General features: G+C 39.9%; 1 protein-coding gene across 1 annotated transcript; it reads right to left on the bottom strand.

Annotated features, from left to right (window-relative positions):
• Window positions 1-22548: 22548 nt before the first annotated feature.
• On the bottom strand, window positions 22549-25983 carry LOC145131826 (UDP-glucuronic acid decarboxylase 2-like). The gene is made up of 7 exons (XM_079066473.1): window positions 25155-25983; window positions 24719-24861; window positions 24381-24460; window positions 23503-23586; window positions 23283-23357; window positions 23051-23143; window positions 22549-22901 (listed from the first exon to the last, which is right to left on the bottom strand). Exons 1-7 carry the CDS (start codon window positions 25760-25762, stop codon window positions 22683-22685), a joined length of 1302 nt encoding a protein of 433 aa, XP_078922599.1. The 5' UTR covers window positions 25763-25983; the 3' UTR covers window positions 22549-22682.
• Between the last annotated feature and the right edge of the window lie 1051 nt (window positions 25984-27034).

Raw genomic sequence — 27034 nt, 5'->3', positions numbered from 1 at the left:
CAGTTACAGGGTGCATCTTGGTTTTCCAAGATAGACTTGAGGTCTGGGTATCATCAGGTCAGGGTCAGAGAGGAGGACGTGGAGAAGACCGCGTTCCGAACTCGTTATGGACATTACGAGTTCGTGGTGATGCCGTTTGGGCTCACCAACGCGCCAGCGGTGTTCATGGACCTGATGAATCGGGTCTGTAGACCGATGCTTGATCGCTCGGTCATAGTGTTTATAGATGATATCTTGGTGTATTCCAAGACCCTAGAGCAGCATGAGGAACACCTGCGAGAGCTGTTGGGAGTTCTAAGACGGGAACGGCTGTACGCCAAGTTCTCAAAGTGTGAGTTTTGGTTACGGGAGGTCCAGTTCCTCGGACATCTCGTTAACCAGGAGGGGATTTTGGTCGATCCAGCCAAAATCGATGCGGTTATGCAGTGGGAGGTTCCGAAATCTCCCTCAGATATTAGGAGCTTTCTGGGGTTGGCAGGGTACTACCGGAGGTTCATACGGGACTTCTCCAAGATTGCAGTGCCCCTCACTCGTCTGACAAGGAAGGGAGTGGATTTCCGATGGGGTCCCGAGCAGCAGAGGGCGTTTGAGACCCTCCGTCAGCATTTGTGCGAGGCTCCAGTATTGACACTCCCGGAGGGAGTCGAGGATTTTGTGCTGTTCTGTGATGCATCCATCACAGGTTTAGGGGCGGTCCTCATGCAGAGAGGACGAGTGATAGCCTACGCATTGCGGCAGCTGAAGCCGCATGAGACGAGATACCCTACGCATGACTTGGAACTGGGGGCGGTGGTGTTCGCCCTCAAGATATGGAGACACTACCTCTATGGGGTCCGTTGTACCATTTACACGGATCACAAGAGCTTGAGACATATCATGGATCAGCCAAACCTAAACATGAGGCAACGCAGGTGGCTGGACGTAGTCAAGGACTACGATTGCGAGATCCTTTACCATCCTGGTAAAGCGAATGTAGTGGCGGACGCTTTGAGTCGCAAGTCAGCGGGGTTTTCCACCCCAGCGGTATGTATGAGGATAGCGGTGGATTCTCCGCTGGTGAGTTTGATCAGAGATGCCCAGGTTGAGGGCATCCGCTCGGAAAATTGGAAGCTGGAGAGGATCAAGGGCGAGAACACCCGGTTTGTGCAGGATAGTCGGGGACTATTAACCCGATGCGGTCGGGTTTGGGTTCCAATGACGGGTGGGGTTAGGCAGACGGTTATGGATGAGGCTCATAAGTTTCATTTCTCTATTCACCCGAAGGCTACCAAGATGTATCGGGATTTGAGTTTGAGCTATTGGTGGTCGTGTATGAAGCGGGAAATCACTTGGTACGTTGAGAGGTGCTTGACCTGTAGGATGGTCAAGGCCGAGCATCAGTGGCCGCATGGAAAGCTGCAGCCCCTAGAGATTCCCATGTGGAAATGGGAACAGATCACGATGGATTTTATTACCAAATTACCAAAGACGGCAAAGGGGTTTGATGCTATATGGGTCATCGTGGATCGATTGACCAAGAGCGCCCATTTCTTGGCTATACGAGAGGGCTCATCGGTCGCGAAATTGGCCAAATTGTACGTTCGGGAGATCGTGTCTCGCCATGGGGTTCCTGTCTCCATTGTCTCTGATCGGGATGTCAGGTTTACCTCCCGCTTCTGGCAAAAGTTTCACGAGGAGCTGGGCACGCGATTACACTTCAGCACAGCATTCCACCCGCAGACAGATGGCCAGAGCGAGCGGACTATTCAGACCCTCGAGGACATGTTGCGGGCATGTGTCATTGATTTCGGTGGGAGCTGGGATTCTCACCTACCGCTTGCGGAATTCGCCTACAACAACAGCTATCATTCTAGCCTTGGCGCCCCGCCATTCGAGATGTTGTACGGGCGGAGATGTCGCACCCCGGTTTGTTGGGGCGAAGTTGGGCACAGGGTGATGGGTAGTACGGAGGTAGTCTTGCAGACTACCGAAAAGATCCAGCAGGTTAGACAGCGTTTGCAGACCGCTCAGAGTCGGCAGAAGAGTTATGCCGACAAACGCCGATCCGAGTTGGAGTTTCAGGTGGGTGACATGGTCCTCCTGAAGGTATCACCCTGGAAGGGTGTCGTCAGATTCCGGAAGAGGGGCAAGCTGGGCCCCAGGTTCATTGGTCCTTTTAGGGTTTTGGCCCGGGTGGGTCGGGTCGCCTATCGATTGGATCTCCCGGCAGAGCTTAGCCAGATCCACAACACTTTCCATGTTTCTCAGTTGAGGAAGTGTTTGGTGGACGAGTCAGCAGTAGTACCCATGGAGGATATTCAGGTTGATAGCAGCCTGAATTATATCGAGAGACCAGTTGCGATCTTAGATCGAAAGACGAAGACCTTGAGGAACAAGGTGGTTCGGTTAGTGAAGATGCAGTGGCAGCACCGGAAGGGTTCAGAGTGGACGTGGGAGTCCGAAGAGGAGATGCGGGGGCATTACCCGGAGTTGTTTTCAGATGCGGCAGCAGCAGACTTCGAGGACGAAGTCTGAGACAAGTGGGGGAGAATTGTAACGCCCCGTTCCTGGTACGTATTTAATTTGATTAAATGTTTCTTTTTGTAAGAGCTACTCGGCGAGTTGTAGCCCTAACTCGCCGAGTAGATGTCGAATTGGACGCGGGCTTTAAGTGATCTACTCGGCGAGTCCACGTCTGGACTCGGCGAGTAGGCCAGTCAGGAGGAAACCCTAATCCTTAGGGTTTGCACCCTATTTAAACGTCCTTATAGCCCCATCTCAGCCTCCATCACCCTCAGAGCATTCCTTATCGAAACCCTAGTCTCCATTGGTGAGTTTGAGTGATTGTTGCCTTGTGAATGGACTTTTGGTGCACATTGGAGCAAGTGGAAGAAGGAAGGGGTTAAAGAGCTCAAGGAAGGGGAGTTAGATCCAGAACACATTCATTTGTGGTCACCCATTCTGGTAATAAAGTTTCCATCTTGATTATTGATCTATTAGATCTTGTTTGTCCCTAAATTGTTGCTATTAAGCCCTAAAACCCCAAATCCTTGGTAGAGAAACCTTATGGTTGGGCTATACTTTAGATCTAGACCCTCATTACCTTCTAGAGTTGTAAAGTCTCAGTTATGTTCGTGATTGAGGTCCCTCTTGAGCTTAGAACCCCATTAAGAGCTTAGTTTTGACATTTGGAGCCCTTAAAGCTATGCATGCATGTAAAGTTTGCAACTTTACGTGATAAGCATGCCCTAGAAGCCTAGATCTGTGGTTTGGAGCCGCTGCATGGCTCAAACTAGGTCTGTATGGAAAAAGGACTGAATGAACTCGGCGAGTAGAACGCTGGACTCGGCGAGTCCTATGAACATAGCCGTGAACTCGGCGAGTTGGTTGAGCAACTCGGCGAGTTCGTTGAAGATTGCCTTGAACTCGGCGAGTTGTTAGAAGACTCAGCGAGTTGGCTAGGGTTTCTTCCAAATCTTGGCCACGTATGAACTCGACGAGTTAAAAAGGGAACTCGACGAGCCAATCAAGGATTTCACGACTTCTCGAGTTCAGGAAGGACTCGACGAGTCGGTGATCTGCACTCGACGAGTCGAGTAAACATAGACTGTTGACTTTGACTGTGGACTTTGACTTGGACCAAGGGTTGACCAGTTGACTTCTGATGGTTTCTGGTAATTGGGAGATTTATGAAAAAGGTTTGTATGGCACATATAGGTGGTGGAGTTCGTGTTGGACCCAGGAGTTGAGCCTTCTTATTTCCGACGACAGTTGCGAGGTGAGTTATCCTCACTATACTAAGGGGTCTAAGGCACCAAGGCCGGCCCATTGGATATGATACCCTAGTAGTTGTATTATGTTGAGTATGAGTTAGTTATGCATGCTAGTTTGATACGCTAGAGGGTAGGTCTGTAGGACTACCTGTGATACTGCTTGATTGTCTGCATGTGCATTATCTGTTACATGTTGATATGTTATGTGGGATGGGTTGAGGTTGTACTACTCCGTGCGGTAGCCAACAAACCCTAGAGTATTCCAGATATGAGCTGAGGGCCCGATAGGCATTCCAGACTCATACTTAGGACTTGGGAGCATTCCAGATACGAGCTGAGGGCCCGGTAGGCATTCCAGACTCGTACTGAGGGCTCGGTGGCATTCCAGATACGAGCTGAGGGCCCGGTAGGCATTCCAGACTCGTACTGAGGGCTCGGTGGCAATCCAGATGTGAGCTGAGGGCCCGGTAGGCATTCCAGACTCACACTGTGGGCCCAGGGGTATTCCAGTCTGTAAAGTTGTGGACCCGTTATGTGCTGTTCTGCTTAGTTTGTTATGATATGTCATGGTGTGACATGGTTATGTGGACTGTATGTGTATCGGTATTTTGGGGGTAACTCACTAAGCTTTCGGGCTTACAGTTTCAGTTTATTGTTTCAGGTACATCAGGGGATCGCGGCAAGGCGAAGGCATGATCGTACAGCTCCTCCTATTATGTTATGTTTCTGGGAAAACTCTGATATAAATGTATTTTGAAAACAAAGTTGTAATGTTTTGATAAATTCGACATGTTTTGAAAGTTTAAATTTGGCTTGAATTTTTGGGTGTTACATCAAGTCTTTATGGGAAGTGGATTTTTGTTCGGGACATTTTATGGCAGGAAATAACTGATAATAGTGTTGAGCGTCTCGATACCTTTCTATGGATATATGAATGGTCGGAATCAGAGTTATATCGAGTAAGTTATAGTCTTCGAAAGAATTAGGGTTTTGGGAAAAGCCATAGTACGTGGGGCGTACCAAGGTGGTACGTAGGGTGTACCGAAGAGAATGAACTACGCGAGGTGTAGCTGTAGGAACGTGTAGCGTATATGCGAGGATTGGATCGTGGTGTGCGGCCTCGTATGCGGGCGTACGAGAAGGCACGTTGGGCGTACGAGGGTCAGATTGAAAACCCTAATCTTAGAGTTGTACCCTATATAAGCATAATGTTGAGCCTCCTTCTTCATTTTAAGTCAGCCCCCACCCACTAAAACCCTAGAACTCGTCTCTAATCATTCATGGTGGCATTTTGAGCTTATGGAGTCCATTTTTGGAGTGTTTGGTCCATTTCCAAGAAGGTGGAGTTTGATGCAAAGATGGGGATCAAGGAGAAGCTTATGGATCTGGCTTTTGTGACTAATTTTCAGCTTGATGAAAGTATAAAGCTTTGAACTTGATCATTGGTGTCTTATATATACCATTTATGGGTTTTTGTTCATTTTGGTCCCAAGTATGAGATCTAGTGGTCTTGATTTCATTCTAGGAGCTTTGAGTTGCTCCTCTTAGTGTTTCTGAGGTTCAAGGTCCATAAAGTTGGCACCTTTACAGTTTAAGACCATCTATGTGGGAGTTTGAGCCTTTTCCATGAGATTAGAATGCTATTTGGTCTTGTTGGGGCATGCAAAGTCACCAAGTCAGTGACTTTATGGGTTTAGACATTATGTGGGACTCAGATCTGTGGTTTGGACTTATGACTTAAAGCATTAAGTGCTTAATGGCAGAAGTGTGGCTAGAGGGTAGTACGTTGGGCGTACAAGCCAGTACGCGCAACGTACAAGCCATTAAGTGAGTACGCGCAGCGTACTGCTGAGTACGCCCTACGTACTCAGCCAGGTTGGATTTCGGACTTTAGGCTTCGGGTTTGGTCCATCTGTTTGGGCCTAGATTCTTGGGCCCTAATGGACCATCAGAGTGGTTGTGTTCTGGACTATTTGAAGGATTGTATCTTACGTTAAGGCCCAATAAGGAGTGTGGGCCCAATTTGGAAAATTAGGCCATTCATGGGCCTTTATGGATCTTATGGTTTTGTACTTTGTGTTTTGGGCCTTGTTGGCCCATCAGGTTTTGCGGTTGATATTTGTTTGTGGAGGCCCATTATGTTTTTGAGTCCAAATTGGAAAATTGGGCCATGGATTGGGTCTTAGGGAATTTTTGGTATTTGGGCCTTGTGGACTATTGGGTTTGGGCCCAATTTGGAAATTGGGCCATTAAAGGACTTATGGACATTATAGTGTTGGGCTTTTGTTTTGTGTTTGGGCCTTAGTTTTGGATCATACTGGGCCAGGGGTAGAATGGTCATTTTACCCCATGCATGGATTAAGGATTATGGTATGGGACCCAATTGCTAATTGGGTATATTGATCGGTATTGATAGCTTAGGAAGTGGACAGGACAGCAGCTAAGGAGTTCTTTCAGGAAGCTTTTGCATTCGAGGTGAGTCTCATCACCATACCAATGGGTCTAAGGCACCAAGGTCGGCCCATTTATTTAGTTGTGATGATTATTGGGAATGTGATATCGATACATTATGTATTTATGTGAAGACCATGCGAGGGTTCCCATAGCAATTAGTTATATGTTGTATGCTAGTTGATTGTGTGATACTTGGTATGCTAGTTGTCTTTGTGATACTTTCATGGAAGACCTCGGGGGGTTCCCAGGGCACCTAGGTATAATACCTTGGAGGGTTTCCACGGCATCCAAGGTAAAGACCTCGGGGGGTTCCCGAGGCACTAGGGTTTAAGACCTTGGAGGGTTTCCATGGCATCCTTAGTTAAGACCATGTGGTGGTTCCCATGGCATTGGGCTAAGACCATGTGGGGAGTCCCATGGCACCCGGTGTAAGACCCTGGAGGGTTTCCAGGGCATTCTTATATGTTTGCATGTTTAGCTCATATGTTTGTATTTATAGTTTGATTGGTAATTAGTGAAGACCATGTGGGGGTTCCCATCGCAGTGGGCTAAGACCCTGGAGGGTTTCCAGGGCATCCCTATACGTTTATATGCATGGCTTATGTGATTGATATGGTTTATGTAGCTGATATAGCTAATATGGATTATGTGATTATGTGGATTGTGTGGGGTATGCTCTGGGGAACTCACTAAGCTTCGTGCTTACGGTTTACAGTTTTGGTTTCAGGTATCATCGATTTGGAAAGGAAGGGTCCGGCTTGATCGCAGCGCACACACCCATGTTTTCCGCATTACGTGATTTTGGGATGAATTCTGATAAATGTTTTTAATTAGCAGCGTTTTGGAATGTTTGGATTAAATGATATCTGTGTTTGACTATAATAAAAATGAAATTTTTACCCTTGATTTTTGGGTCGTTACAACTGATGGGTTTTAAGCATAAGAACAATCCTATGTGCTCATACAAACCCTAATGCTTGGATCTAGGTTTCTCTATTGTACATGCAATGAATCCAAGACTTACAAACACTAGATCTATCAAATAAGAACTGAAATAAGGGTTTAGTAATTACCTTTGATTGTTATATAGCAATAACAATCAATCCTTGCTTTGATTGGCTTTAGAAAGCTTAGTGCCTCAAGTGTTGCACCTCTAATGGAGTCACAAACACCACTAAGAAACTTGGATGAAGAGGGAGGAGAGAAGAGGCACCAAAAACGGCTGGAAACCCTAAAGGATTACTTGTCCATGTTTTTTGGGCTTAAGGGTCCTTTATATACATGTAGGCGATTAGGTTTTACAACTAGGAAACCCTAATCTGGCTGCTTAGACCCTAAGCAGCCCATGGACTCCTTTAACATATCCCTTGGACGATTTCTAAGGGGCTTCCCATAGAATTCGTCCAACCTATATATTAATAGGTGATCCATAGCCCAATCGTAATTATCTTATAATTACAAATCCAGTCCCCTAAGTTTAATTAATCTCTTTTAGCCTCAAAATTAATTCTTAATTAATTCTTGACTAATATTAATTAAACTATATGATTTATCCTTTAATATATTATTCTTATAATATATTAATAAATCATAATTAAACCTTTCTCTCCTTAATTCATCCTACATATTGCTATGGTGAAGGCAACCCAAAAGGACCATGCTCATAATCGGGTCAAGTACATACCAAAATAGTTATGGACTTAGACACTAATCCAACAGTCTCCCACTTGGATAAGTCTAATAACTATTCTACGTATGACTTCAAAACCTGATCAGCAATCGTAGCTTCCAAAAGCCGATGTCAACTCTGATCTTATCAGATGCGTGTGTCCTTTAGATAAGGGATTATATATTCCTCCATTCTACAAGATATCGTATAGACATGAGACATGGATTGAAATCATTCTCTCAGTCTATGTGTCGTTTCCCGATTTCCAATTTATGACGACTGACTAATTGAACAAATCAAATCAGTCCTGGCCCGGCCGAGCACTTTCCTTTGTCATCACTAAATCATCGAGGGGCCCACAGATATCGCTTTTATCCTACCTTGGGTAAAAGGAATGGATAAACTTTGACTCAAATGTTTGCTTGCACCTACTAATCAAATCACACACAACAATAAGTTTTATAACACCAAGTTACTGGTGCGTTTACTTATCATCAATGTGCAACTGATCAGCAAGTAACAACTCACACGTCTTGGTTTCAAGAATATACAATATTATCGTCTCACCAATCACTCGTGATAAAACCATGAAGTGATTCAAGTGAGCGTGGGTTTAATCCAATACTTTAATCTTATCAAAGCACTCATGAACTCTGCGGCAAACTTGTGCTATGTCTAAACACTTTAGACAATCTACAGACAGATTCATGACAGTCTTCCTTCATACCTACTTCCAATGTATGACCGACTGTGGAGGTTCAAATAACCTAGTTATTCTGGAAGTCAAAACATGCAAAGTGAAACGCAATAATAATATTAATCCTATATGGTCCCAAAACTTTTTGAGCGTAAATAAAAAAACACTTTTATTTAAACACCATATTGATTACTCATTATTCATTGCTTACTGTTTCAGAAAATCAACTTATTACTCGAATTATAACCACAATTGTCCCATGCTCCAAGCATGCACACTTTGGTTTCCTATGGTCCAAATTTTGTGAAATAGATCAATTGAAAAAACTTTTCCAATGAAACTCATTTCACAATCCCTAATCCTTATCATTAGTGTAAGAATACAAGGTTCTTGCCACTATTAGAATATGTTAGATTCTAACATTTTATGCAACGACCCTTTCGTAAAGTCATATAGCACTAAAGTCACCAGGACTTGGCTAATGAAATTACTAAGTTCTCTATCATAAATTGTTACAGAACAATTTTATAGATGTGATCTCTCTCACTCAAAGTACATTCCTTTGAACATCCTTTTGCATAAAAGTTTCTAATCTACATAGATTCTTAATTTCCAACTCCCATTTATGGAAACATTTCCATATTTGTCATATGACAACTCATTATTAATAGAATCTTATCTATTCATAATAATGTCAATATAGTCCATCCAGTCTTATACTTCCAACTACTCACAAGCGACAAATCCTCAGTGAACCTCAGATCATCCTTTGTTAGTTGTTTAATTATTTTAGTCAAAACCAGTTCTAGTCCCTTTTCCCTCTTAATGCCCTAGGCATTTGGAAAATTTTAGAATGGTCAAATATTATAGCATATGCAATCGATCCTATACCCGGAGCGTATTGGACACGATGCATAATGTCTCACATAAAGACATGATACTTCATCATCCTTCTACCATAATATTTTATGTGCCCTGTTCCCACAATTCGAACTATGAAGAGGGATACCGTAATCATAATCGAATTTTCAGAATGCACTATGTATCCTTGACTAAATTTATTAACATTTCTCTATCTAAGCTTTAGAATTTTGAAACGAAGTATAATATTCTCTCCCTTAATTATAGCAAAACAACTTTTCAACCCTTGCAACTTTGCAAAATGAATCTTTGTTTTCTATAATTAATATTGCTAACTTGCAATACTTACCATAATAATCATGCTCCCACTAACATGATGATTATTTTCTTACCAGCATAACACTTATGCTCCCACTAGCTTTGACATGTATTCAGAAAACAATTGAACTTCTAGAAAACAATGCTTATTGAATTCCTTAAGTTCATATTTCTAATACCTAATGCTTTGATAAGCCTTTATATAAGCTTTTTAAGCTCATACACCTTTGCCTTAGATAGCTCACATGTGTGTCTAAACAATTCAGAATTTAGTTACTAAGTCCCAAATATTCAGATCAATTGCCAAATCTCACAATTCGAACTATGAAAAGGGATGTCGTAATCATAATCGAATTTGAGAATACAATTTTCACAATTGCTATCTTCTTAAAATCTCTCTTAGTGAAAGCATTTCCTCGCAATCATTTTCATGAAGGACGAAAACCTTATGACACTTAGATTTTATGATGTATGTGTTCCTATCCATGTGAATTTGTCAAAACCAAAGTTTGCAACAAATCCAAACTCATATGGACCGAACGTGCTCAATCTCAATTTCTTGCCTCATGGTAACATGAATGCCCACCATGTCTTCCAAGCAACTCACCATTTCGTATCAATGTACTTTCCATCGATCAAGGTGCTTTGTCTTTATGCATTCAAATGAGAACTCATAGAACTCACATGCATAATTAACTCAATTGGAATGGCACAGAAAAAGAGTATGTCATCCACGATAGGTTGTAGACCTCAAGTCGTGTGCTAGTGATGATCAACTAGGTTTAACTCTTGATTTGTTCTTGAAACTTTTCAAGACCATTAAGACTCCCACTGACTCCTTGACATACAAGATTCTCTTGTCAAGAGGCATTCCTTGACAAAACAAATATTCAAGAGTTAGTGTAGTTTTTATCAAGACTATCACTTGGTTCTAGTTGGTCTTTGTCTTATCCAAGACATCACAACTTACCAATTTCAAATGTGCAAGAATAAGAAAACTTTTCCAAATTCCACATCTGACGAGTGTTATAAACCTACTTAAGACTTGTCACTCAAGTCACAATCTTGACTCTAAGACTTGATATTGGAACGAAGTATGATTGACTTCTTGATTTAACCATTTCCACAATTCTCGATTCCTCTTCTTAGACATACAAATGCACTAAGACTCACTTAGAGGATCAATTCAGATATGGTTCTTAATCATTAAGACTTATCATAAAACACAATAAAAGGTACTCTCCCTTCTTCTTGGAATGGAGAAACTTTTATCTTTCTGCCTACTTGATTCTTCTTATTCGTTCTGCTATTGATTGAAACTCTTTCGATCAACTCAGAATTATACTTAATCTTATAAGTATAACCATATTTACTAAACTTTAGTAAATCATGACGAATATCTTTATCACTCTTGTGGTGGACTTGATCAACGCACAACCTAGTGTACTCGATCTCCTAGTCCTTCTCTTAACACTTTGTCAAAGAATTAGTCTAATTTCCAAATATGAAGTTTCTCATTCATCACACAACCAAGTTCCATGACTCCAAGTTTCTGTCCAACTGAAACTTGGGCGATGAGAATCTTCCCTTATTTGGCAAATTCTCGACATTTCCACAAATAACCTAATTAAGAATCAAATCCATTATAGAAACAATTAAACATCAATTCTTTTCATACACACCATTGCAAGAAAAAATAAATAAGACAAAATCAAAATTTATTTTATTGCGGAAAAACTTGTCCTTACAATGTAATTCAATTGAAAAACTATGCTATTACATATTTCTTATCAATCTATCCTAACTCCAGAGAAGCAGCTCAAAAATCTGATCCTCGAGTCCATGCGATCGAAATCCATTTCTTTATGATCAGATTCAGCACGCTTCTGCCTTAAGCTTCCTCTCTTTTCTTCGATCCTGCATAAACATCAAAATGTAATCTTATCACATCATGTATTAAAAATCAAAGAATTGGAACTTATAGAGTTAGTTAATAGATTTTACCTGAAGTAGAGCCATACTTCTTGACTCTCCCATCTCTTAGATCTCTCAGGTAAACAGGGCAGCTTCGTCTCTAATGCCCCTTCTCTTGGCAGTAGAAGCAGATGGACTCTTTTGGAATGACACAAGGAACTATCTCAGAATTTACCTTTTCTGGATTTCCAACGTCACCATTTTCAATGTCCATTGAAGTTTGGGAGTTTGATTTGCCAGACAAATTTTCTTGATCAGCACGCCAAATCATTTCTGATTCAGCAGCTATAAGCAAATAGGTCAAATCAATGAGGGTCACGTCATGGTCCATCATATAGTACTCTCTAACGAATTCACTATATGATTCAGGAAGTGACTGAAGAACCCAGTCAACAGCCAACATTTCTGAGATATCGACACCCATCATCCTTAACCTATCAATATGTGACTTCATCTCTAAGATGTGTGCACACACAGGTTTCCCATCTTCGTGTTTACTTGCCAAAAGGGCTTGAGTGAGCTTGAACTTTTCAAGCCTTTGAACTTGTAGGTTAGGGAGAATAATTGGAGGAGGTGGAGGAAGTGAAGCATGACTCTCATTTCCTTGATCGTATCGTGGAACGTCATCTTCATTTGGAAAGCTTGTTCCAACGGACTTGGGAAGACCATTGTAAGATTTAGACATCTACAAAACGGGAGAAAATTCAACTTAGTTGATAAGAATCCTTGATGTAACACCCAAATGAAACATCAAGGCTAGGATCCAACACAACATTCTACAACCTAGAAGAGGGATGTCGTAATCTAGTTGCAGAATATTTGAAGGTAGGTAAATGACGATTTACCAATTCCCACCATGAAAAACGAAAAAGAGATTTAAGTTTTAAATGAATTGAAACTCCTAGATCTTTTGAGATTCATTGAACTTTTCAATGGCATGTTTAATCTCGATTATGCCCTTCTATTTGTGACTGGGATGCCGAGGATCACAAATAAGGTGTGAATAACCATACGAATCACGTGGTGCACCCAATTGCTACTATCACCTAATCAATGTGTCGGTTAGCCACACACGCTCCATTGATCTATGATAAACATCGAGCCACCCTTCGCCACCAATGTCAATCCCAAATTAGTGTGTCGGTTAGCCACACACGCTCCACTAACGTTTGACAAGGGTACGAAGTGTAATTCCATGGATTAGCATACAAATTCACATTTTGCCCTAAAGTAACTAAGATTGGGAATTTGTAAAAGCATTTAGTTACTTTGTACTTCATTATACTTATAATGGAAGGTTTCGTCCTATCCTACCCGTTCGGCTAACGACCCTCCACTAGTCAAGAGTGCGGTGGGTAAGAGTGGATACCCATTCAATCGCCATTTTATAGGCAATTTCCTTAAACACCCCTTATAGACCAGCTTCGTGAATGAGGCCTACTAACGGTAAGACTGACTCTTTACTCATATATATAATATTAGACTTTTAATGTTACATATATATAGTATAGGGTGTATTTTACACTTTTAAAATACTAGGTGGTTTTATTAACTTTCTCTTTTAATTAAACTTTAATTAACTTAACAAAACCATGAGGGTGTAATTTAGTGATTATCTATATTTGACCTAATCCAATTTTAGTCACAAGATAATTACCAAATAATTTGAATAATCTATATTTATCATATAAAGAAACTATTATTCAAAAGATTTGAAATTATCTTTTGTTTTGGTAAGGATAATCATTTACATACAATAAAAAACTGATTTTATTATCAAAAAACGATTTTGGCATCAATCCTACAACAAAACAGCAAGTAAATCCCGAAATATACTCTGTCAGACTCCCGGACTCGCCGAGTCAGTCCTAAACTCGCCGAGTAGGGCCAACTCGCCGAGTCCAGATACTGACTCACCGAGTTGAGTCGGGCAGAGGCAAAAAAATTGATTTTCAGCAGAAAAACGACAATTGCATCACATACAATAGAAACCAATCAAGGCTCTGATACCACTGATGGGTTTTAAGCATAAGAACAATCTTATGTGCTCATACAAACCCTAATGCTTGGATCTAGGTTTCTCTATTGTACATGCAATGAATCCAAGACTTACAAACACTAGATCTATCAAATAAGAACTGAAATAAGGGTTTAGTAATTACCTTTGATTGTTATATAGCAATAACAATCAATCCTTGCTTTGATTGGCTTCAGAAAGCTTAGTGCCTCAAGTGTTGCACCTCTAATGGAGTCACAAACACCAATAAGCAACTTGGATGAAGAGGGGGGAGAGAGGAGGCACCAAAAACGGGTGGAAACCCTAAAGGATTACTTGTCCACGTTTTTGGGGCTTAAGGGTCTTTGATATACATGTAGGCTATTAGGGTTTACAACTAGGAAACCCTAATCTGGCTGCTTAGACCCTAAGCAGCCCATGGACTCCTTTAACATATCCCTTGGACGATTTCTAATGGGCTTCCCATAGAATTCGTCCAACCTATATATTATTAGGTGATCCATAGCCCAATCGTAATTATCTTATAATTACAAATCCAGTCCCCTAAGTTTAATTAATCTCTTTTAGCCACAAAATCAATTCTTAATTAATTCTTGACTAATATTAATTAAACTATATGATTTCTCCTTTAATATATTATTCTTATAATATATTAATAAATCATAATTAAACCTTTCTCTCCTTAATTCATCATACATATTGCTATGGTGAAGGCAACCCAAAAGGACCATGCTCATAATCAGGTCAAGTACATACCAAAATAGTTATGGACTTAGACACTAATCCAACAACAACAAGGGTGGGGATGGATTGCTTATTGGATCTATGCATCAAACTTCTTTCTTCTTCCTTCAAGATCACCAAAACTTGCAAAGTGAACTCCAAAATCTTCAAGGATGCTAGGTTTTGCTCAAAGTTACATTTAGGAGGTGATGAACGCGGAGAGTGGAGAAAACCCTAGCCATCACTTCTTTTAAATAGGCCTAAGCCCGAAAACTTAGGGTTTTGCCCAAGCCCAGATACCACGTCATGGCCAAAATAGTACCACGTTGTGGCGTCTAAATGAGATATCATCTCATGCGGGCTATTCCATGTCGTGGTGATACATTCACCACGTCGTGGTCATCCAAAAACTCATAAATTACTTTAAATGCCCGGATGTTACAGATTGGACACATCGAAACCATTAAAATGGTTTATGAATAATTCGCGCAAAGGATCATGATTGAGACAATATAGGTCCAAGAGGAATGTACGAGTTGATATTTGTAATTCCATAAGGTTTTTCAATATTGGAGGTCATGATAGAAGAAGAAATAGATAAAAATTAGAGAGGATGAGGAGACCGATGGCGAGATGCCTTGTACGGCGAGGGTTTTAGAATGAGAGAATTTATGGGGAGAAAATAGAGGATTAATTTAGCTCTGATAGCATGTAATAAGGTATTATCTGATTAAGATATTCTTATCATTCATTGCCAATATATAAGAATAATACAATATAGTTTCAGCCATAAACAAACATACATAGGTTCGAGAATTACATAGCATGTACAATTAGACATGCACATTATTTGTCCCAGACCGGGTCACGAACTGGTCTTTTTTTTACAGGTTCTAAACGACCTCAGATGGGGTGTTCGTTTGGATGTATCGATTCAATCCGGTCCAATCAAGTGAATCTGAATTGATTTAGGTTTTCAAAACATGGATCTGAATAATCCAAACTAAATTCAAATCCGATCCGATCCAACCAAATTACTATTCGGTTGGATTGGTTTTTACAATTCGGTTTTCAAGAGTCAAAACATTTTAAATATTATATAACTTGAACATTAGCCAACTCTACAAAACAAACTGAAAAAAGTTTAGTTGTGAATTAAAAAACAAAAAAAAACAAAAAAAAAACTACTAACAAAATATATTATAGTTCAGTATTTCGTAGACATAAAAATATTTTCATAAGAAATACATATTAAGTTATTATATTGGATGAACTTCTCTAATCTACTAAAATTATAATTTAGTAAATTTGTACAAGATTAAAGATATATTATAAATAAATAAATAATTTATTATTATTCGAAATCTAAAATAATAATTCGGTTTTGCTAAAAATAAATCCAAAAATCCGAATATTCGGACTGAATAGTCCGATGCAAATTGTCTAATTGGACAATTTAGTTTTATCCAAATAGTGAACTGTAACGTCCAAAAAATAAGACCAAAAATTCCATTTTTAAATTTATAAAACGGTAATCCCAAAGACAACATCATGGTATCCAAGGTGGAACAATGTGTATCAATACATCATAAATATCAGAGTAAATCACAAGATGCGGAAGACGATGGTGTGTGCACTGCAATCATCCCGAACTTTTCCCTTTCAAACCAGGAGTACCTGAAACATAAACTAAAAACCGTAAGCACAAAGCTTAGTGACTTCCCAAAATACCGCATACCATACATATCAAACATATAATGGGCCCTGTCCGGTATACAGATCTGTCAATCAACGGGCCCCGCCCAATGAGTGTAACGGGCCTCCCCTAACTCGCATAACGGGCGTCGTCCAACATACAAAAACATGCAAGTATAACAAAGGTATAGCATACATAATAATCGTCGGGGCCCGCTCGGTAAGCATACAACACATAATCATACGAGAGTCACGCAGAAGTCTAGCATCCTAACATATCAAACCATGGGCCGGCATTGGTGTCTTCGACCCGCTAAACCCAGAGAGGAAACTCACCTCAGACTGCTGAATCTCACTGATAAATCTCTTACTGCTGGCCCCATAAAATTCTCGTGTTATAATCAGAAAATAACATCTAATTAATACCAAGAAGCCCCAAATTCAAATCCCACTACTGAGTACGCAGGGCGTACTCAACTCGTACGCTTAGTGTACTCGCATTGGGGATTGTACGCGCAACGTACCAGCTTGTACACCCAACGTACTCCCCAGCTTGGCCAACTTCCATTAGTAAGCTCTTAATCGGTTAAGACTTCAACCCAACACTCAGATCTGACTTCCTTAAGGTGGTTTATCACGTAAAGTTGGCAACTTTACGTGCATGCATGGATTAAAGGGGTTCTATAGCTCGAAAGAACTTAATAAAGGGTCTTAACACATGCATGAGTCCATAAACACCACAAAGCTTGCATTTTTATGGACAAAGGGACCAAAAGCACCCTAGATCTACCATCAATCACTTCTAGAGTGAATCAAGAGGCTCAATAATCATTCCAAGGACTCAAAAAGCACAAAATGGCACCAAAACTAGATCTAGCATCAAATATTAGCAAGATGGGAGTTTTTACCTCACAAGGATAGCAAATGATTAACAAATCTCGGATCCTCAAGCTCCACGCACAACTCCAAATGGTTCACTTCTTCTTCTCCTTCACAAAGCACTAACCAACACACTTGATGGCTCAAAACTCTCAAGATCTCACTAGATGGATTCCCAACCCATCTTACCTCCTTATAATATGAACTGCCGATGACCTGCGCTTACCAATACTAGCGTTCCATTACTATCCAATCTCGATGATCACCCAACTCTTGAAATCCAGATGAATACTCCCCGAAATCTTAACAAGTCCGATAACCCCAATCACTTCCCATGATACCGCACCAAATCCTTAAGTCCTTTATGCTGGTGACGAAGACTATAACCCTTGACCTGAACTGACGAATCTTCACTCCAACTTCCCATCCTCAGAAGGATCCCTAAATTCTAACCATCTCCAACCCTTGCGATAATAAAATTCCATGCCACTTCCAATGACCATACAAACTCATACGGTTGCCACCTTTATCTCCTTGTTACCGCTCCTTCCCTAGCAACGGTAGTGAGTGGACCCAAAGGTCCTGCCACAGACGACTGCCGATCCTATTTGAACAAATGCTATCACGCCCGAACTCCGACTTTGCTGATGAACTATTCCTACTGATTCGACTATAGATCTCCCAGTCAATACCCCTGAGCTGACCCCATCAAAAAACCGGAACAATCACCCAAACAAATGAATCCCGCTCAGCAAGATACGACCCACTAATGACATATAATATTTATTGATGATATAACCCAGGTAATAACAGAGAACTAACCCAGAGATAATGCTTACCCATACCCAACAAGATTCCAAAGCAATATAAATACTGATAAAAAAATCAATAGGAAAGCAAAAGATAATATACCCGCTATAACATCTAATGAGATCCTGGCCCCATCTTCCTGCCGAAGAAGCTGCGATGGAACCTAAGCTGCCCCAACCACTAAGTGTGGGAAATTCGCCATGATATGACCAGGATGATGACAACGATGACACCATTCTAACTTCAGGGTGCATTCTTGGTGGAGGTGGCCCTTCCATCTGCACCTGTCGCACTTAGACTTTCCGCGCACATACTCATGTGCCCCTTCATCCATCGTGCCACCATCACGGCCCCTTGGGTCTCTAACGCTATCCATGGAAACGTTCAACTGCTCAGATCGTCGAGTCGGACCATGAGTCTGCTTCCTCTTCCCTAGTCACCTATCCGAACAAATATCTTGCTCCTGAGTTACCCCTACCATCCCATCAACCGTTTGAACAGCCAAGGTCCGACCCTCGAACCTGGTGACCAATCTATCAGTGACACGACCAATAATGACTAACTCCTTGCGTACAACTCATGAAACCTCTGTGGCAATCCAATCATGGGATCGATCCTCCTGAAAACATGATACATAACCCACTTCTGATCCCCTATGACAAGAGCTAGCAGTATGATCCTCCTTCTCGAAGGATTCTAGAGCTCCACAAGCTTTGGGACCTAGATGGGCCCCTAACTTCCCTGCTACAATCTCGATCTGAAAAGCCCTGAGACGACCATCCAAGAGCTCCAAAATCCCTTCCTTGACTGAACCAAAGATCCCGCATGCGCTCATCGATCGGCCCAGTACCTGCACCTGGTCCAGAATCAGAACCCGACCCTCCTTCTTGAGTACTCATCACCATTCTGAAAACAACCATACAAAGGATCAGAACATATCCAAGAATTCTCATCCCACAGACTTCCTAGATTCTCCGAGACTCTCCCCGATTCGAGTATGGATCATGTGCTTTCATTAGCACGGGCCCAATACTACCTTCCACACCTATATATACTTTCCTCGAGAATCATCATGAATCCTCTAAGTCACCTTCTTAACTGATACTCCAAATGCTCGCTAGACAGCACAACTAAACCCACTGAAGCACTTCCTAGGCCTTCCTAGGTTTCCGACCTCACCCTGCCATCAGCTGCTGAAGAACTCCCCCATAATGTCAGTTACCCACCTCATGAATATAATTACATGCAACAAAGCTTAGATAATCCTTCGAGTAAATGACTCGTCCCTAAACCGGTTAGACTCAAACGAGATATGCGTAATAGGGTCAAATCCGTCACTCTGAGATTATCCAACCCTCGTCATATGTGACTTGACGTATTCACTTAGCAGCTAACTCACATCACTTAAGAGTTCCACAAAGCATAAAGCAAGCAGCATTCGTGCAGTAGCACTTCAATCTATATAATAACCAAGAACATCCTACTCACATACTACAACTCATGCTAGGAACTTCCACTCTTAATGCCGATTGTCTTAAGCATGCAAATTATACACAATACAGGATCAAATAGACTATCGAATAAAAGACTCTACCCTAGGACCACAATCAAACGAGGAACAGGAAATAAGGCTGAATCAAACATCCTAGGGCTATATGATCCTAACCGTATACAATTTTTAAAGCATACACTTAGTAATACCTGATACCAATACATATTCCCAACCTAGCATCCCATGCTTCCTAGGCTACAAGGCATCACATATCAGGCCAATCTATCACTGACTAATCAGTACTAGTATGCAAGTATACAAGCTCATAAAATAGGCATACAAAGGCATCTCTCCTAGCATTCTATCATGGAAACACGCATTCTATCATGCAAACACTGAGCAGATCCTTAGCCCTAACTAGCATGTGATTCATATATTCACAAATCAAATCAAATCAAATAACATGTATGGGTATTTTGGGAAAACTTACTTGAGCTCGGTCGATTACGTGCACCACACCCTTTATTGTATTAGAAAACCCTTTTCTTTAAAACATTTCTTTTTGAGAAACTTTACCAAATCCTCAGTTTGATTTCAAAAACACCCGAGAGTATGTCCGAATCCCTCAAACCAAGGCTCTGATACCAACTTGTAACGTACCCAAAAATAAGACCAAAATTTTCATTTTAAATTTATAAAACGGTAATCCCAAAGACAACATTATGGAATCCAAGGTGGAACAACGTGTATCAATACATCATAAATATCAGAGTAAATCACAAGATGCGGAAAACGGTGGTGTGTGCACTGTAATCATCTCGGGCTCTTCCCCTTCAAACTAGGAGTACCTGAAACATAAACTGAAAACCATAAGCACAATGCTTAGTGAGTTCCCCAAGATACCGCATACCATACATATCAAACACATAATGGGCCTCGTCCGTCATCGGGCCGCACCCGGTATACAGATCTATCAATCAACGGGCCCCGCCCAATGAGTGTAACGGGCCTCGCCCTAACTCGCATAACGGGCCCTGCCCAATGAGTGTAACGAGCCCCGCCCAACATACAAAAACATGCAAGTATAACAAAGGTCTAGCATACATAATAATCATCGGGCCCCGCCCGGTAAGCATACAACACATAATCATGCAAGAGTCACGCAGACGTCTAGCATCCTAACATATCAAACCATGAGCCGACATCGGTGCCTTCGACCCACTAAACCCATAGAGGAAACTCACCTCAGACTGCTAAATCTCACGGATAAACGCTATAATCACAAAATAACTTCCAATTAATAATTGGATCCCGACTCACACTAAGAGTTCAAACTAGGGTAAAAGACTTTTTTCCCTTTCCCTAACTTCACCCAAGGCCAAGGCCCAACCAACTGCCCAAAAAGCCCAAATTCCAGAATAATCACCCAAAGCCCAAATATGACCCAATTTTCCGAATTGGGCCCAAATCCCTTCATGGATCTTTAATCAAACGAGTCCAATAAAATAGCATCAGCCCAACATTAGAATTCTGATGGCCCAACAAAGCCCAAGACTACTAAGGTCCAACATGGGCCCAATACCAAGAAGCCCATAATTCTGAAGCCCACTGCTGAGTACACAGGGCGTACTCAGCTCGTACGCTTAGCGTACTCGCTTAAGGGCTTGTACGCGCAGTGTACCAGCTTGTACGCCCAACGTACTCCCCAGCTTGGCCAACTTCCATCATTAAGCTCTTAATCGGTTAAGACTTCAACCCAACACTCAGATCTAACTTATTTAAGGTGGTTTATCACGTAAAGTTGGCAACTTTGTGTGCATGCATGGCTTAATGGGATTCTATAGCTCAAAAGAACGTAATAAAGGGTCTTAACACATGCATGAGTCCATAAACACCACAAAGCTTGCATTTTTATGGACAAAGGGACCAAAAGAACCCTATATCTACCATCAATCACTTCTGGAGTGAATCAAGAGGCTCAACGATCATTTCAAGGACTCAAAAAGCACAAAATGGCACCAAAACTAGATCTAGCATCAAATATTAACAAGATGGGAGCTTTTTACCTCACAAGGATAGCAAATGATAAACAAATCTCGGATCCTCAAGCTCCAAGCACAACTCCAAATGATTCACTTCTTCTTATCCTTCACAAAGCACCAACCAACTCACTTTATGGCTCAAAACTCTCAATATCTCACTAGGGTTTCGATTTCTGGACAAGAGGGGATGGAGGTTGTCTAAACATGACCTAGTGAGGCTATCGCCAAGTTTAAATAGGGTGCAATACCCTAGAAATCAGGGTTTCATACTTGCTCATGTACGCCATGCGTACTCCATGTACGCCCAGCGTATGTGGATTGAACATGCGATCCAGCATGCACTAGTACGCCCAACGTACTCCAACTTTCCTGAAGTTGGCAAATCTGCCCCCTAGCGACCAATTCTACAAAACATTACACCCCAAGGGCCCAAACTTAAAAATACTTTGAATCAAGGGTTACATGAACGGTCCTAGCCTCAGACACCTTTTGCGGACTAGTCTTTTTTCAGTTTGATCTCGGTCTTTTTTTAGGATGATCTTGCGGTCTTTTCATACGTCTTTTTTGGTTTTGTTTCAAGGTTTTTTTCAATTTAGTTTCGGGTTCTTCGTTTAACAGGTGTTTGATTAACACCAAAATGATACATTAATATTTACTATAAATGATACATTAAAATTTAATACATGAAAGAAGAGAAGAAGTAGGTAATGTGTAATTAACACAAAAAATGATATGTATATAAACTTTGGTTTTTTGTATTATTTTGAGACTATTTTCAGGTTGTATTAGACCGCTCTGACATTTTTTGGTACCGATGTTGGAACGGTCCCGTCTTTTTTCTAACTAATCATAGTCAGTTTTTTTTCAATTTTCTCGTTCTAGACCTGTTTGGTCTTGATCTTTTTTCACGACTTGTCTCTATGTTCATGTCTATGTACAATAATAAATATATACTAACAATTACAAATTACGATTCCATTTATGCCCTACTCCAAGTTTAATCTAATTTGATGAGAATGCTATGATGAATTAGATCAATGTTCACGTAATACAAGGCACCTCCCTTTGTGATTATGAAAGTAGAAAGTATGATATAGATACAACCAATCATTTAAGTATTAACAAATACAACTTTTATGTTGCAATAAAATTAAAAACTCATTGATTCAAATAAAAGGTAATCAATATATATAACTAGACAACTAGTATATAATTTCAAAATGAAACAATCGAGAACGGAGTCATAAGACTCATAACATAATACAACTGATTTACTGTATACAACACCCCACCTATCACCTATGTTGAGGTGGCGGTGGTGGTGGTCTTGTGATCGCCAAAAATGCGTTGTCTGAAATCAGAGACCATCATAGGAAGACCCTTGCGGAGAGGGACCTTAGGATTCCATCCTAGAAGCTCTTTGGCTTTAGTAATATCTGGCTTTCTTTTGTGTGGATCATCTTCCGTGTTTGGCCTGAACTCTATTTTCGCTTCCGAGTCTATTGTCTCCTGGACCACCTGTTGTGTTGACCACACAAATTGTCAAAATTTATTTGTGGGACCAAAGCATTATGTATTTAGCAATGGTTAAAGCATTACACATTTTTACCCGATTTTGGAAAAGTGGAAACAATTAAAGGATATAATATATGTATATATATATATACCTGGGCGAGTTCGAGCATGGTGAATTCACCGGGGTTTCCAAGATTAAAAGGTCCGACATGTTCTCCTTCCATTAATCGTATTAGACCTTCAACCTTCCGATCCAATTCAAAAAAAAATCATTAGAAGGTTGATTTTTCATGATGACAATTGTCATATGTGATAATTAAAGGATATGTACAAGTGCGAGATATAGAGATATGTGAAGGAAAAAGAAGAGAAGGCATTGCTAACCAAATCGGAAACATATTGGAAACTTCTTGTTTGCTTGCCATCACCGTAAACAGTGAGAGGTTCTTTCCTTAGTGCCTGCATCCATGGTTTAGTTTATGGTTTTATGGGTCAGAATCATAAAATGGTTGCAAGTGATAGAATATGAATCCACATTGAAATAGAAATAGAAGCATAAAATATAATACTCCGTATATTAATAACAGCATATCTAAAAGCCCACCTGAGCAACAAAGTTACTAACGACGCGTCCATCGTCAATACACATCCGAGGACCATATGTGTTGAATATCCTTGCAATCCGTACCTACAATACATTTCACAAAACCAACTTTCAAATTAATAACACCTTGCGTTTTTTAACTTTGCATTTAATTTTTAATTTGGCTCAAAACACTTGTGTCCAAACAAATTAATACCAAAAAAAATGAACTCTTTTGGCGTAGTCATCACAATTTGTTTATAACAAAAAAATAAAATAAAAAGTTGCACTATGGCATGTCGACAGACAGTTGACATTTTAAACATTGTATTTTTTATTTTATTTTTCGTTATAGATAGGGATATTCTTTTACAAAATGAAAAAAAAAAAAAAAAAAAAAATCACAATAGTTTAATAATGAAGACATAGATCTAACTGAACAATTCACCGTACTTAACGTTTAATTTTGACAAAATAACAAGTCCTTTTCTTTTTTATTTTATTTCACAGGAATAAAATACAATGATTAAAAGCAAGACTAACACTTTAAACAAAATATAACGGCATAGTTACTCTAGGATTATTTTTACACCAATAATTTCAACTCTAGCAATTACCATATCCTGTTATCAATAAAGTAATTTATATTTACGCAAATATCTTATTTCAGTTATAAAAATATTTTTTGTTATAATAATAAAAATAAATTATGTTTAACAAAATATTTTACTTCAACTATTTTATCCAAAACTTTAAAAATCAAGCCTCTACTTAAAAAATACAATGTATTTTCATTTAATTCTTAAAACAAACATTATATAGTTTCTGTGATTGGTGGATGTTTTCACGATATTCAAATTTTAGGTAAAGAAAATTCAAAATAAAATTAAAAAACAGACCTCGACGCCAGCACCTCTATGGTAGTCCATGGTCAACGTTTCTGCAGTTCGCTTTCCTTCATCGTAGCAGCTTCGGACACCTGTCAAAAAAAAAGCACCAAATACCCACTTCCTACTCAGATCTTGTTTGCTTTGTTTGTTTGTTTTTTTCTCAGATCCCCCAAATTAAGATCACAATTTCACAGTTCATAAACCAATCAGAGACCCGGAAAAGGTGATTGATGTAAACATTGACCACTTGATAGATCTAATTACAAATTTACAAATACATATGGTGGTTGGAATCTACCACATTCATCCACATTTGTCGGCGATAGGAAGAAGAATAAAGAACTGACCGATAGGATTGACGTTGCCCCAGTAGGTTTCGACTTGAGGATGTTGGAGAGGATCGCCGTATACCTCACTGGTGCTTGTTAGCAAGAAGCGTGCTCCGATCCTCTTTGCCAACCCTAGCATGTTCAGTGTTCCCACAACATTCGTTTTGTGAGAAGGAACGAAATTGGAATTAAGGATTCACAAAAGGAAAACTAGTAACAATCAAACATGAATGAATGAATGAATGAATGAAGGTCACATGTGATAAAATCAGAATCAAAACTGCAACTAAGGACCCTATTCAGAAACAGAAAATTAGTAATACTCAAACATGGATGAATGATTAAAGCTACGGTACCTATTGATGAAATAAATATCAAAATTGAGAAATTATGGTATCACGGAATGAAAATTAGTAATAAAATGAATGGTTAATCGAAGTTAGTTATAAGTAAGGATATGATTGTCTTGACGGGATTGTGTTTGTAGTGAACAGGGGAAGCAGGGCAAGCAAGGTGATAGATCTGATCGACTTCAAGTAGTAAGGGCTCAACAACATCGTGTCGAATTAGCTCAAATCTAGGGTTCCCAAAATGATGCATCACGTTATCCTTATTTCCGGTGAAGAAATTATCAACAACAATCACGCTATCTCCCCTCGCAATCAACCGATCAACCAGATGACTTCCGACAAAACCTGCGCCACCAGTCACCACAATCCTTAATCCCTTCCTTTTCAGACCTAAAGGAATCTTCCCGCCCATACTCAACGACGACTCGAATCCAGTAGGATAAACGGATCGTCTCGGATTTGTCATTTGGACCGATTCGGAGACGGAGTAGGCATGGGTGGAGGTGTTGGTGTTGGTGGAGGAAGGAAGGATCGCGAAGACGGAGGTGGCGATGGCAATGCCGACGAGGACAAACACAAGGCGTTGTTCCCGGAGCATGTAACGAACAAGGCGAGTGACAGCGAGCCATGGTTTGTTGGGCTTCGGCGAGTAAGAATCCGACGTGGGTTGAGGTTCGTGCCGCCTGTATGTCAACTCAGATCCCATCTTCATGTCGTTTCACTATGTGTTTCTCTCTCTATATATGTGAACACGCAGAGAGAGAGGGAGAGAGACAGAGAGAATGAGTGGTGGAGGGGTAGTGAAAGGCGGTATATATATGGGGAGAAGATGGTCTGGTGGCGGTGGTTTAAACTCTCCGGTAGGTGACTAAGAATAGAATAAAGACTGGCGTAGGGTGAATTTTCAAATTGGCCCTTTGGATGTGGCCTAAAAAGCAAACACTAGGTTCCAAGTAGGAGAGAGTTGCGGAAAGTCCTTGTTTGTGTACTGACTACTTAGATATCTTTTTTGAATTAAGTTACTAAATATTCATGATTTTTGTAAAATTATAAACTATAATATTTATCAAAAAAAAAAATACTGTTTTTAAGGTCTTAAGAACAGCACAGGGTGGTATGTCAAGTTCAAGGTGAGTTAGTTATTTATATACGATATATGTATTTTTGGAATGTGGTAATTCCGGTAAATGCCATTTTGGTATTACACTATTACCGAAATCAAATTTTGCGGTATTGATTTAAAACAAAATATGCATGTTCCTAAGGCAAAAATAGCATGTTATTTTAAATTTTAAACAATAACAAGCTATTTTCATTTTTAGATGGAAAATATCATGCGACGTCATTTTTAAGATTTCATTTTAAAGTGAAAATTAGCATTCATTTTTTAATCGAAAAGTAGCATGTTACATTCATTTTAACCGAAAAAATAGCATGTTAGTGGATGTTTATGATTGTTCTGGAAAATAACTTATCAGATTTTTAGCTTTTTAAAAAGCTAATAGGCTAAAAAAAAGTGTTTGTGTATTTAAAAAATGTTTTTTAAAACAACTTTTTGGATAGGAAAAAATAAATCTTTCAAAAATATGGAAAATCCTAGTTTTTTAACTTTTTAGCCATTTTACTCCTAAAAACAGCTTTTCTTATCCAAACATTTTTTAAAACCCGTTTTTCCTAACAGCCATAAGTTAATAAGCACTTTTCTTAAAAATCATTTTTGTGATAAAAAAGCTAACCCAAACATACCCTTACTTTAATTTTTAAGGCAAAAAATAATTATTATTTTTTTTAATTTTGAAGGCAAAATATCATGCTACTTTCTTTTGTAAGGCAAAAACTACATGTTACTTTTGTTTTTAAGCCAACATAACATGGTAATTTCATTTTTAAGCGAAAAATGAAAGGCTACTTTCGTTTTTAAGGCAAAACTAGCATGTTGGTTTAACTTGGAATGTACAATATGCATGTTACTTTCATTTGCAAG

The sequence above is a fragment of the Lactuca virosa genome, chromosome 8 (genome assembly GCF_052849685.1).
Source record: "Lactuca virosa cultivar CGN04683 chromosome 8, Lactuca_virosa_CGN04683_v6, whole genome shotgun sequence".
Classification (NCBI taxonomy): Eukaryota; Viridiplantae; Streptophyta; class Magnoliopsida; order Asterales; family Asteraceae; genus Lactuca; species Lactuca virosa.
The sequence above is the reverse complement of the archived record's forward strand: the minus strand, read 5'-3'. Positions and strand labels throughout refer to the sequence as shown.

Excerpts from the sequence above, each read along its gene's own strand:
- LOC145131826 (XM_079066473.1), bottom strand. The coding sequence starts at position 25,762 with ATGAAGATGGGATCTGAGTTGACATACAGGCGGCACGAACCTCAACCC. Across the intron at positions 23,587-24,380 it reads ATAGAGGTGCTGGCGTCGAG|GTACGGATTGCAAGGATATT; the intron begins GTCTGTTTTTTA and ends AATGTATTGTAG. Across the intron at positions 23,144-23,282 it reads TCCAATATGTTTCCGATTTG|GTTGAAGGTCTAATACGATT; the intron begins GTTAGCAATGCC and ends TTGGATCGGAAG.